The sequence below is a fragment of the Pinus tabuliformis genome, chromosome 8 (assembly GCF_031772625.1).
Source record: "Pinus tabuliformis cultivar Carrire ecotype Pingquan chromosome 8, CPIR1, whole genome shotgun sequence".
Classification (NCBI taxonomy): Eukaryota; Viridiplantae; Streptophyta; class Pinopsida; order Pinales; family Pinaceae; genus Pinus; species Pinus tabuliformis.
Genome location: NC_142294.1, coordinates 1820504470 through 1820516925, shown reverse-complemented (window position 1 = coordinate 1820516925; position 12456 = coordinate 1820504470). Strand labels below are relative to the sequence as shown.

The following is a 12456-nucleotide window of genomic DNA, read 5'->3' as shown; positions in this document are numbered from 1 at the left end:
TCTGTTTTATCACAGGATCTTAACACAGCGGAAACTAAAAATGTTTTGCTGTAGACAGAGTTTCAACAACACAAAACAAAAACTTCTATTCATTAATAGGAAACCAACTATTACATAAATCATCTTCCTCACACAGAGGGATTTCACAACTGCTGTTACAAAAAAAACATCTTCCTCACACAGAGGGATTTCAACTAGGGACAAAAGATCTTCCTCTAAACAAAGGGATTTATCACTGTCTATGCTGAAAAGCATCTTCCCCTTAACAGAGGGATTCACCACTGTCTATGCTAAAAAGCATCTTCCTCTTAACAGAGGAATTCACCATTGTCTATGCTGAAAAGCATCTTCCTCTTAACTGAGGGATTACAACCAGGGAACGCTTCAGTTCCACACAAATAAATTTACTCTGTCTCTGCTTTGAAATTTTACACTGCTGTGTGTAAAATTTCTTACATTCGTTGCTGTAACAAAAACTTACATTTACGCTTCTGCGTATTACCCTTTGCATATTCAACAACCAAAAACTTTCTTTGCATTGTTGTGCATTCCCATTACATTGCTCTTCTACGCTGCTGCGTATTACATTTCATGATCAAAAACAAACAAAACATTCACACTGCTTTGTGTGAATTCTTCACCTGTGCACTAATGTGTGCTTCCCTTTTTCAGAATGGAAAAACTTTTCTTCACGCTGCTGCGTGGGTTACAATACTCATACAACCAACACAAAAACATTACATATATAAGTACAAAAAAAAATTGCATACATTTTCTTGTCCCATACTCCCATGGATAAAAAGTCAATAAAATTAAAAACCTTTTACCAACATTCTACAAATGCAGTAAATTCCATTAAATTACTTCACTGGCAAATTGGCGGTCTTCTGATTCAATCTGAATGATTTAATGAACAAAAATGGAGTCCCATGCTGCGAACTGCTCGAGGCTGTCATTCTCGTCCTTCGCTGAGCTACTCTTTAACTGCGGTAGCTGAGAACTCAATGTGCAAGAACTGGATCGCAACCTGCTTCTTCGCGCGTCCAAAAATCGGGCAAACTTGAACACGAGCCGTTGGATTAAAGAAATGGACGGTTGAGATTTGTTTGACAAAATGTGCGATCTGTGATAGTGATCATATCGCATCGCAGAATTTCAGTCGGCATAAAACACAGGGTGGAGCGTTAACATATGGGTGCGATTTGCGATCGGATCGCATCGCGAAATCGCAATTTGCGCAAAGTAGGGGTGCAACAGATTAATGTGCGATAGCGATATGCGATTTGATCGCATCGCACAATCACATCGCAAATGAAGAAAACGGAAATAGCGGGGAACTCCAATGGCGGTTTTCCAGAATAAACGTTGTTTGCAGTTGCTGTGTGTGATGCCGGATTCTGGCATGAACCGCAGTTGAAATTACTATTCCAACACTCCCCTTTAATTTCAATTGCTGGGTTAAAATTACAGTCACTTTTGCTTGATCCTAGCATAAGCTCCTTAACATCCTTCTCATCAAAACTGCTTGACACGCTGCTGCTGTAGCTGCCACATATTTTGCCTCTACTGTAATGATCAAGAATCACAGGCTCCCCCTAACTGTATGCATCGTCTCCTTTTGGCAGAGTCTTCTCAAAATAAATTTAGATTGGTTGGAGAGATCAAGGGACTTTCGGACTGTATTTCCTTCCTTCTCCATACTTGTGTAACTTTCTTCTTTTGCATGGTTCTAGCTTGTGTAAGAGCCCATGTTAAGTTACAATCACGTGCCATATGTCCAATGTTATGACACTTGAAGCATTCTACATTGTTCATGAATAAGATTTCATGATTTCTTTTTGTAAAATTGTTTCTTAGAGGTTGTCGGAGACCATAACATCTATCTCTATGAAACGCTCTACAATGTTTTGCCATATGACCAATGTTTGAACAAGAATAACAATAACCAAAAAATGAACTTTGGTACCTGCGAGATGGAGGTTTTCTTGATGTACTTCTGAAGCCTTTTTGGCTTGAGATCTTTTGATGATAACCATTGCCTCTTGCCTTTTTGACATCATCTACATTTCTTTTTGGGGCTGGTTTTCTTCTATTGTAACCTTGATTTTTCTCCTTGCCTTTGCTGGAACTAGGAGCATCACAATTTCATTTTGGCTTCTTCACATCTCTTTTGCTTAAAGCATTTTCACCCTTGTTTGAGGGTTCACCTGCATACCCGAGTCCTGATTTATCAGTTGGACATTTGTGATAACTGAGCATGTCATCCAAGGCTTGAGAGCTCTTCATGATTTTGTTCATCCCTTCAACCTTTTTTCTGAGGAGGACAATCTCTTCTTCCAATCTTTCGCACTCATTATTCTTCTTTGTAAGTTGTTTCTCAGTTTGTTCCTTTCTACGAGTAGCTTCATCTGCTACTATTTTAAGGGAGATGATATCTGACTTCATTTTGAAGATTTCTTCATTCTTTGCTTGACTACTCTCCATTTTCTTCTTAGCTCCTTGTGCCTGCTTCCTAGCTTCTTGTAATTGAGACTTAAGGGAGGAGACCTCTACCTTGTATTGACCAATCTCTTCTTCAAGTTTGTTCACTCTCTTGTGCCTTTGTTCAAGTTGACTTGACAAGGTATTTTTCTGCTTCTTTGCTTCATTCAATTGATTTGTCATAGATATGACTTCTTCATGAGGCTTCTTTTTTCTTTGATCAAATTCCTTCTTAAGGTTGGCAAGCTCTTCAACCCTTTCTTGTACTTGAAGCTTGATGCGGTCAACTTTCTTCCTTGTTTGATCTTGGTTACCAACTGGAGCTATTTTCTTAAGTGCCTCATTTTCCTTTTTCAAATTGTTAATCTCTTCCATGGCAGTCATAATTTGAGCAAGGAGTTCTTCTACAAAGTCCTTTTCATTCTTTTCATCTTCTAGGTCTCCTTCAGCCTTGATGTCATCATTCTCATTTTCAGCTTCTATAATGAGTTCAGGATCTCCCTTTTGATTGATGGTCATGGTTAGTGCTCCTTTTGAGTGAAGGTCATGAAGTTTGTCCCATATATCCTTTGCTGATGAATATTTTCCTAGAGTCTTCTTTACAGAATCAGGTAGCCCATTCAAGATTGTCTTTGCTACTTGTGCGTTGTACTCCTTGGATTTTCTATCCATCCTGCTATCATCAATCACTGATTCCCAAATTTCAATCCCTTGAGACTGTAAGAAAGTCCTCATTTTTACTTCCCATATATCAAAGTTCCCATTGAACCTTGGAGCCTCAAATAGAATGCTTTCAGATTGATTGTCTTCTATTTTAGTAGTAGAGGGAGACACATCCTTAGGAGGATTGGAGACTTTCTTCCTTGACCTCTCCATTCTTGCACTCTTAACTGTGCTTCAAGATACTTGATTGTGTATCTAAAATAACTAACTGTATTCAACAGTAACACAAAAACTAGCTTGAGAAATACCTTGGATTTTTGACTCAGTCTTCACTCTGCTGGAGAAGTTGTTGCAGCAAGAAATCCTTCCTTCAGCTTCTTTGACACCTTCAAAGAGCCTAGACAAGCTCTGATACCATGTTAGGAATTTTCTGGTAAATTCCAAAACAAATAAACTGAACAGAGAATAATGCTCTGTTTTATCACAGGGTCTTAACACAGTGGAAACTAAAACTGTTTTGCTTTAGACAGAGTTTCAACAACACAAAACAAAAACTTATATTCATTAACAGGAAACCAACTATTACGTAAATCATCTTCCTCACACAAAGGGATTTCACAACTGCTGTTACAAAAATAACATCTTCCTCACATAGAGGGATTTCAGCCAGGGACAAAAGATCTTCCTCTAAACAGAGGGATTTATCAATGTCTATGCTGAAAAACATATTCCTCTTAACAGAGGGATTTACCACTGTCTATGCTGAAAAGCATCTTCCTCTTAACAGAGGGATTCACCACTGTCTATGCTGAAAAGCATCTTCCTCTTAACTGAGGGATTACAACGAGGGAACGCTTCAGTTCCACACAAATAAATTTACTCTGTCTCTGCTTTGAAATTTTACATTGCTGTGTGTAAAATATCTTACATTCACTGCTGTAACAAAAACTTACATTTACGCTTTTGCGTATTACCCTTTGCATATTCAACAACCAAAAACTTTATTTGCACTGTTGTGCATTCCCATTACATTGCTCTTCTACGCTGTTGCGTATTACATTTGATGTTCAACAACAAACAGAACATTCACACTGCTGTGTGTGAATTCTTCACCTGTGCCCTAATGCGTGCTTCCTTTTTTCAGAATGGAAAAACTTTTCTTCACGCTGCTCTGTGGGTTACAATACTCATACAACCAACACAAAAACATTATATATATAACTACAAAAAAAACTTGCATACATTTTCTCGTCCCATACTCCCGTGGATAAAAAGACAATAAAATTAAAGACCTTTTACCAACATTCTACTAATGCAGTAAATTCCATTAAATTACTTCACTGGCAAACTGGCGGTCTTCTGATTAAATCTGAATGATTTAATGAACAAAAATGGAGTCCCATGCTGCGAACTGTTCGAGGGTGTCATTCTTGTCCTTCGCTGAGCTGCTCTTTAACTGCGGTAGCCGAGAATTCAATGTGCAAGAGCTAGATCGCAACGTGCTTCTTTGCAAGTCCAAAAATCGGGCAAACTTGAACACGAGTAAAAAAATGGACAGCTGAGATTTGTTTGACAAAATGTGCGATCTGTGGTAGTGATCAGATCGCATCGCGGAATTTCATAAAATTTCAGTCCGCATAAAACACAGGGCGGGAACTTAACATATGGGTGCGATTTGCGATTTGCGATCGGATCGCATCGCGAAATCACAATTTGCGCAAGCAACATGTTAATGTGCGATAGCGATATGCGATTTGATCGCATCGCACAATCGCATCGCAAATGAAGAAAACGGAAATAACGGGGAACTCCAATGGCGGTTTTCCGGAATAAACGCTGTTAGCAGTTGCTGCGTGTGATGCCGGATTCTGACATGCACCGCAGTTGAAATTACCATTCCAACAATGAGCCTGCCCAAAGAAGAGCGCATATATCATCACCTGATTATGAGCTGGAGGAGACGAGCCGGCCGAAACCAAAGCACAAATGGGGGCAGATTGGGATCTTTGAAAACATATTCAATTCTAGCATGGTAAACCCTCCAAAAGATGAAATAAAAAATAATGAGAACTCAGTTGTAAGAGTTCGGACAAGTTGGTGATGACAGTGTGTTGTCCTGGTTCCAGAACATAAAATCCAAAAGAAAACGAAGGCAATGGCAACTGAGTCTGGAACCTTATCTTCCTCTTTACCCACATCAACCACAACAATATCATCATTTTTATAGTCCTGTGACAGACCTTTCTAGTAATCCACTGAATTCCATGATCAATAATATTAAAAATCAACTTCTCTCCTCTTCTTCTCTGCCTATTTTTCTTTAGCCGGGCTTGAATATTATATACAGGTGAACAATTCCAACTCCATTATATACATGTGAACAATTCCAGCTCCATTATATCCAGTTGTATAAACATAAGCGCAAAATCTCATATACGGGTCCCTCTTCCTCTTCATAAGCCATCGAGATACTTATGGCCATATTGTCGTAATATCTCGATCGCCCCGGCCCAGCACCTCTATTTTGATTTATGGCCATATTGTCTGCGACGAATATGGTCTGGAAGATATTTACGAGGCTCCGGCCCAGCACCTCGGTCTTTTTTTATGCCCATATTGTCTGCGCCTAATATGGTCTGCGACTTGGAAAACAACTACCCTCAACTAACTGCTACCAGGCGCCCTTGGTAAACCTGCATGGCCATGTCATATCACTAGGGTTGTCCACGTGTGTGGCTATGGCACCATGTGTCTCTATCCACCGGATATGGAAAACGAACCATTACGGACTGGCGCGTTTTAACATAGTTTTGTTTGGAATGATAGCATGTTACACCAGATTCAATGCTTTGGAATGGTTATAGGGCTGCAGGCAAGATATTTTTATAAGTTCGAGGGTGTACCCACATATATTTGTATTTTAAAGGAGTAATAGTTATGATTTCTCTTTATCTACTTATACTTCAACAAAGATGGCTACCAAGCTGTCCGTTTTGTCATATTATCTAAACAACTGAGCTAATAAGAGAGATGATAAAAAATTATTGGTGTTTTTTATCTGATCTGTTTTATTAATTGTTGTCAGACCAGGCAGGGGCTACACAACCGCCCTTGTTGGTATTAATATGTTTAGTAACTAAATTTGAGAGAGTTAACTTTGGTCTCAAAAAAACCTTTGCAATGTCATTTGTATATCAAAATAATTAGCAATGAGATTTGTATCTCAGAATAATTGGAATTAACATGTTTTTGTCAATTTTTCTTCATATTGAGTAAGTAGATTGTCGATCCGTACACGGTGTGGAAATATGACATATCTTTAACATGGATGGGAAAAAATTTTCAAATTAAAATATGTATCATATATCTGATATATAAAGGATATTCTCTTAAAAAAAAATACTTTTAAATAAAAAAATCATAAACTTGAAGTTGTGAAAATTTCACTGTAATATTTTATTTTAATTAATTAAAAAAACATTTTATACCATCATGATATTATTATTTTAAAAACAATATTTTTGTTTCAATAAAATGAAAATGACGACTATCTAAAAAATAACTTAAAAGTAAATTAAACATATTGAACATGGTGCTCTTAAAATTCGTTTTGAAAAATTTATTTCGCTATATCTATTTTTAAGTATTATACTTGTAAATTTCATTCCGTTTATCTCCTACAACATTCCTTTTAAGCATCTATATATATAAACCATGTATTTATTAAGTGTAAAAAGGATTAAATATATTGAGAGACCGATGATAAAAATTTATTAGTGTTTTGGTTCTGACCTGTTTTATTAAGTGTAAAAAGGATTAAATATATTGGGAGACCGATGATAAATAATTTATTAGTGTTTTGGTTCTGAGCTGTTTTATTAATTGTTGTCAGACCCGGCAGGGGCTACCGCTGCCTGCGGCCCTTGTTTTTAATAACATGTAAACTAGCATTTGCACCACATGTTGCAAAGAAAACGTCGTAAGGCAATGATGAGAAACAATAGCATAGAAGAAAGAAGTCAAAAGTTTATGCAATTTTGTTTCTTTATTGATGTTTTTTTTATCATATGTTATGTTTCAGGGAGATTCCAACGGGGATATCTTCAAAGTGAAGGATTTATGAAATTTTTTGAAATTTTTTTGCCCGGATTCCGACCACTTTTGGCGGTCCAGGCAATTCCTCCGCCTCGATAAACGCCTCCAGAAATATCACGGGCGGCTCTGCTAGCTCGTGCTCATTCGGAAACAACCTTTGATTCTGGCAGTCACTTAAAGCGCCTTTTGACTATTTCACTTACTCTACAAATCTAGTCAACAGCTTTAAAACTTTTGACTATTTAATTGACTTTCGAAATTTAATCAACCCTGGCATGCTGGATCTACATAAACTCAAGGGTTTGAGGCAATTGGAGATCATTGAATGTCCTAGAGTAAGTTTGTTTCCAACAAAATTTGGTCACAAAGGAGCATTTCCTCTTCTGGAAACATTTTCTCTTGCTTGGCTACCTACATTAAAGGAGTTGCATGTAATAGAGAAAGGTGCAATGGCTTCACTTAAAATATTTAATATAATGGCACGTACAACATTAAATATATTACCAGAGAGTTATATGGATCTGAAGACACTTCAGAAAGTAAGAATTTTTGGTTGTCCAATAAGAAATATAGGAACTAGAGATAACACTAATGTAGAAGTGATGGCAGTGTCTATGGTAGACATGGAAGAAATTACAAAGAGATATTCCCAATTGTGAGATAAAAGGGAAAGTTGGTTGTATGGTGAATTTTGGTGCAATGAGCTCTTCTTCTTCAAGTACTTCCCATGGCCCTATTGTTCCAACAGGCTCTGCAAAGATGAAATTGATCGAAGAGCCCCTTATAGTGGGACAAGATAAAGCGTTTTCGATTCTCGAAAAGCTGGTGTTGTTGACAAGGGTGGATCCGGAAAAACTCTTCTTTTGAAGACGCTCTTCAATAGCCAAAAGGTACGCAGTAATTCTAAGGATGGTTTATTACTTTGGCTCACTGTTTCCCAAAGTCCCTCTTTTACAAGTCTTAGAAATGCACTCCGTACCCAAATAGCCACACAAAAAATGTAAATTTGGGCGAAAATATGAACGAAGAAGAGGTAAAGCGATGGTTGAATCAGACAGTGCACCAGAGCACCGGGCTTATTCTGTTCTTAGATGATGTATGGGGATGCAATGCTGTAGAATTGTTAGAGGAATTAGGTGTATTGTGCCCTGTAAGGAACCACTCCACCTCCAAAGTCATTGTCAGTTCCAGGGTTCGCGCTGCACTCTTAAAAACAGGTGTCGCAGATAAATACACAATAACAATGGAGGACTTGTCGGAAGATGAGAGTTGGAAGTTGTTTGCTTGTCACACTTTTCCATATAATAATGGAAATCTGCCAGCAAACATAGAAGAGGGAAAAGCCAAGCTTGTGTGTAAAAGGTGCAGAGGGCTTCCCCTCGCTATCAAAGTGGTTGGCAGGGCAATGGCCGGGAGTACTCATCCACGACAGTGGGAATGGGCTGTCCAAAGGCTGCCAAACGTGGACAGTGTGTACAATTGTGTTAGGTTGAGTTATGATGCACTCGGCTATGAGGATACTGACCTGCAATTGTGCTATTTATATGGAAATCTGCCAGCAAACATAGAAGAGGGAAAAGCCAAGCTTGTGTGTAAAAGGTGCAGAGGGCTTCCCCTCGCTATCAAAGTGGTTGGCAGGGCAATGGCCGGGAGTACTCATCCACAACAGTGAGAATGGGTTGTCTAAAGGCTGCCAAACGTGGACAATGTGTACAATTCTGTTAGGTTAAGTTATGATGCACTCGGCTATGAGGATGCTGACCTGCAATTGTGCTTTTTATGTGTAGCTACAAACATATTGGAAGACGCAGTCGTTCATGTCCAGTTGGCGATTTAGGTATGGATAGGGGAAGGCTTAATTGCCAAGAAGACGTTGGAACATGAGCATCGTCCTGCTTATGATCCATTCGAGTTGGGAAGATATTATCTCAACATTTTAGCAGATCGTTGTTTGATCGAGCCAATGATGAGAGACTTTGATGGGAAAGTACTCTGTTTCAGGGTGCATGACTCCCTGCGTGATATGGCAATCTGAATCGCAGAGGAGGAAGAAAATTTCTACTGCCGTGTGGGTAATGGTTTGACAGCTGTGAATGAAAATGAGTGTTTGGGCCGCATTCGGATTTTTTTGAGTGAGAATAGATTGACTTCTTTCCCCTAATCACATTGTCTACACAGATATGCTCATTGCTTCTCAGTGGAAATCCATATTTAACAAAGATCCCAACAAGGGTCATCAGGAGTATGATCTCCCTTAAGGCGTTCTCTTTAAGTGGGACGTCATTGAAATCATTGTCAAAGAGTATTGGGTGTTTGGAGCAGCTAATATATTTGGGTTTAAGACACATGCCCATCGATACGTTACCTGCATCTTTTACCAGTCTTGTAAATCTGGAGATCCTTGATCTTTCCTATTCTGCCATCCAAGAATTACCGTCCGCCATCCATATGCTGTGATCTTTAAGGAAATTAATCTTGGAGGGATGTAGAGATCTGCAATTTCTACCTCCCTGTATCTCAGGGCTTACCTCTTTGGAGCATTTGGAAACTTATGGTTGCAAGGCTTTTTTGGAAGAAAGATAAGGATACCAAATGGAAAAAAAACATCTTCTATCAACAAATTGGCAAGTTTAACACAACTTAAAACATTACAACTACAAAATAATGAGGAAATTATTAGTGATGGCACACTGGGAAAGATGACTCAAATGAAATCCCTCACATTGTCACTCATAAAGCTGGAAATTCTACCCAACGATATAAGAAACATGTCAAAATTGAGAAGACTGGTATTATTAGAATACTTTCACTTGGTTAAAATGGATTATAATTTTTATGACTTTCAATATTTGGGTTATCTTAAATTTGCTGGTTGTCATTTCTTGGAAGAACTTCCACATCTACATAAACTCAAGGGTTTGAGGCAATTGGAGATCATTGAATGTCCTAGAATAAGTTTGTTTCCAACAAAATTTGGTCGCAAAGGAGCATTTCCTCTTCTGGAAACATTTTCTCTTGCTTGGCTACCTACATTAAAGGAGTTGCCTGTAATAGAGAAAGGTGCAATGGCTTCACTAAAAATATTTACTATAATGGCATGTACAACATTAAATATATTACCAGAGAGTTATATGGATCTGAAGACACTTCAGAAAGTAAGAATTTTTGGTTGTCCAATAAGAAATATAGGAACTAGAGAGAACACTAATGTAGAAGTGATGGCAATGTCTATGGTAGACATGGCAGAAATTACAAAGAGATATTCCCAATTGTGGGATAAAAGGGAAAGTTGGTTGTATGGTGAATTTTGGTGCAATGAGCTCTTCTTCTTCAAGTACTTCCCATGGCCTTGTTGTTCCAACAGGCTTTGCAAAGATGAAATTCTTCTTCAAGTACTTCCCATGGCCCTGTTGTTCCAACAGGCTCTGCAAAGATGAAATTGATCGAAGAGCCCCTTATAGTGGGACAGGATAAAGCATTTTCGATTCTCAAAAAGTTCCAGAAAAACTCTTCTTTTGAAGACGCTCTTCAATAGCCAAAAGGTACGCAGTAATTCTAAGGATGGTTTATTACTTTGGCTCACTCTTTCCCAAAGTCCCTCTTTTAAAAGTCTTAGAAATGCACACCTTACCCAAATAGAAACACAAAAAAAGGTAAATTTGGGCGAAAATATGAACGAAGAAGAGGTAAAACAATGGTTGAATCAGACAGTGCACCAGAGCACCGGGCTTATTCTATTCTTAGATGATGTATGGGGATGGAATGTTGCAGAATTGTTAGAGGAATTAGGTGTACTGTGCCCTGTAAGGAACCACTCCACCTCCAAAGTCATTGTCAGTTCCAGGGATCGCGTTGCACTCTTAAAAACAGGTGTCGCAGATAAATACACAATAACAATGGAGGATTTGTCGGAAGATGAGAGTTGGATGTTGTTTGCTTGTCACACTTTTCCATATAATAATGGAAATCTGCCAGCAAACATTGAAGAGGGAAAAGCCAATATTGTGTGTAAAAGGTGCAGAGGGTTTCCCCTCGCTATCAAAGTGGTTGGCAGGGCAATGGCCGGAAGTACTCATCCACAACAGTGGGAATGGGTTGTCCAAAGGCTGCCAAACGTGGACACTGTATACAATTGTGTTAGGTTGAGTTATGATGCACTTGGCTATGAGGATGCTGACCTGCAATTGTGCTTTTTATATGGAAATCTGCCAGCAAACATAGAAGAGGGAAAAGCCAAGCTTGTGTGTAAAAGGTGCAGAGGGCTTCCCCTCGCTATCAAAGTGGTTGGTAGGGCAATGGCCAGGAGTACTCATCCACAATAGTGGGAATGGGCTGTCCAAAGGCTGCCAAACGTGGACAGTGTGTACAATTCGGTTAGGTTGAGTTATGATGCACTCGGCTATGAGGATGCTGACCTGCAATTGTGCTTTTTATGTGTAGCTACAAACATCTTGGAAGACGCAGTCGTTCATGTCCAGTTGGTGATTCAGGTATGGATAGGGGAAGGCTTACTTGCCAAGAAGACGTTGGAACATGAGCATCGACCCGCTTATGATCCATTCAAGCTGGGAAGATATTATCTCAACATTTTAGCAGATCGTTGTTTGATCGAGCCAATGATGAGAGACTTTGATGGGAAAGTACTCTGTTTCAGGGTGCATGACTCCCTACGTGATATGGCAATCCAAATCGCAGAGGAGGAAGAAAATTTCTACTGCTGTGTGGGTAATGGTTTGACAGCTGTGAATGAAAATGAGTGTTTGGGCCGCATTTGGCTTAATCACATCGTCTACACAAATATGCTCATTGATTCTCAGTGGAAATCCATATTTAACAAAGATCCCAACAAGGGTGTCAGGAGTATGATATCCCTTAAGGCGTTCTCTTTAAGTGGAACGTCATTGAAATCATTGCCAAAGAGTTTTGGGTGTTTGGAGCAGCTAATATATTTGGGTTTAAGACACATACCCATCAATAGGTTTTACCTGCATCTTTTACTAGTCTTGTAAGTCTGGAGATCCTTGATCTTTCCTATTCTGCCATCCAAGAATTATCGTCCGCCATCCATATGCTGAGATCTTTAAGGAAATTAAGCTTGGAGGGATGTAGAGATCTGCAATTTCTACCTCCCAGTATCTCAAGGCTTACCTCTTTGGAGCATTTGGAAACTTACGGTTGCAAGGTTCTTTGGAAGAAAGATAAGGATACCAGATGGAA

At 38.9% G+C, this 12456-nt stretch overlaps 1 protein-coding gene across 1 annotated transcript; it reads left to right on the top strand.

The window, feature by feature from the left end:
* Positions 1-10910: 10910 nt before the first annotated feature.
* LOC149243551 (putative disease resistance protein At4g27220) lies at positions 10911-12248 on the top strand. Its single transcript, XM_089371247.1, has 2 exons — positions 10911-11544; positions 11680-12248. Exons 1-2 carry the CDS (start codon positions 10911-10913, stop codon positions 12246-12248), a joined length of 1203 nt encoding a protein of 400 aa, XP_089227373.1.
* Positions 12249-12456: the final 208 nt, after the last annotated feature.

Coding starts and splice junctions, on each gene's coding strand:
- LOC149243551 (XM_089371247.1), top strand. CDS start 10,911: ATGAACGAAGAAGAGGTAAAACAATGGTTGAATCAGACAGTGCACCAG. Junction 11,545..11,679: donor TGGTAGGGCAATGGCCAGGA/GTACTCATCCAC, acceptor TTTTATGTGTAG/CTACAAACATCTTGGAAGAC.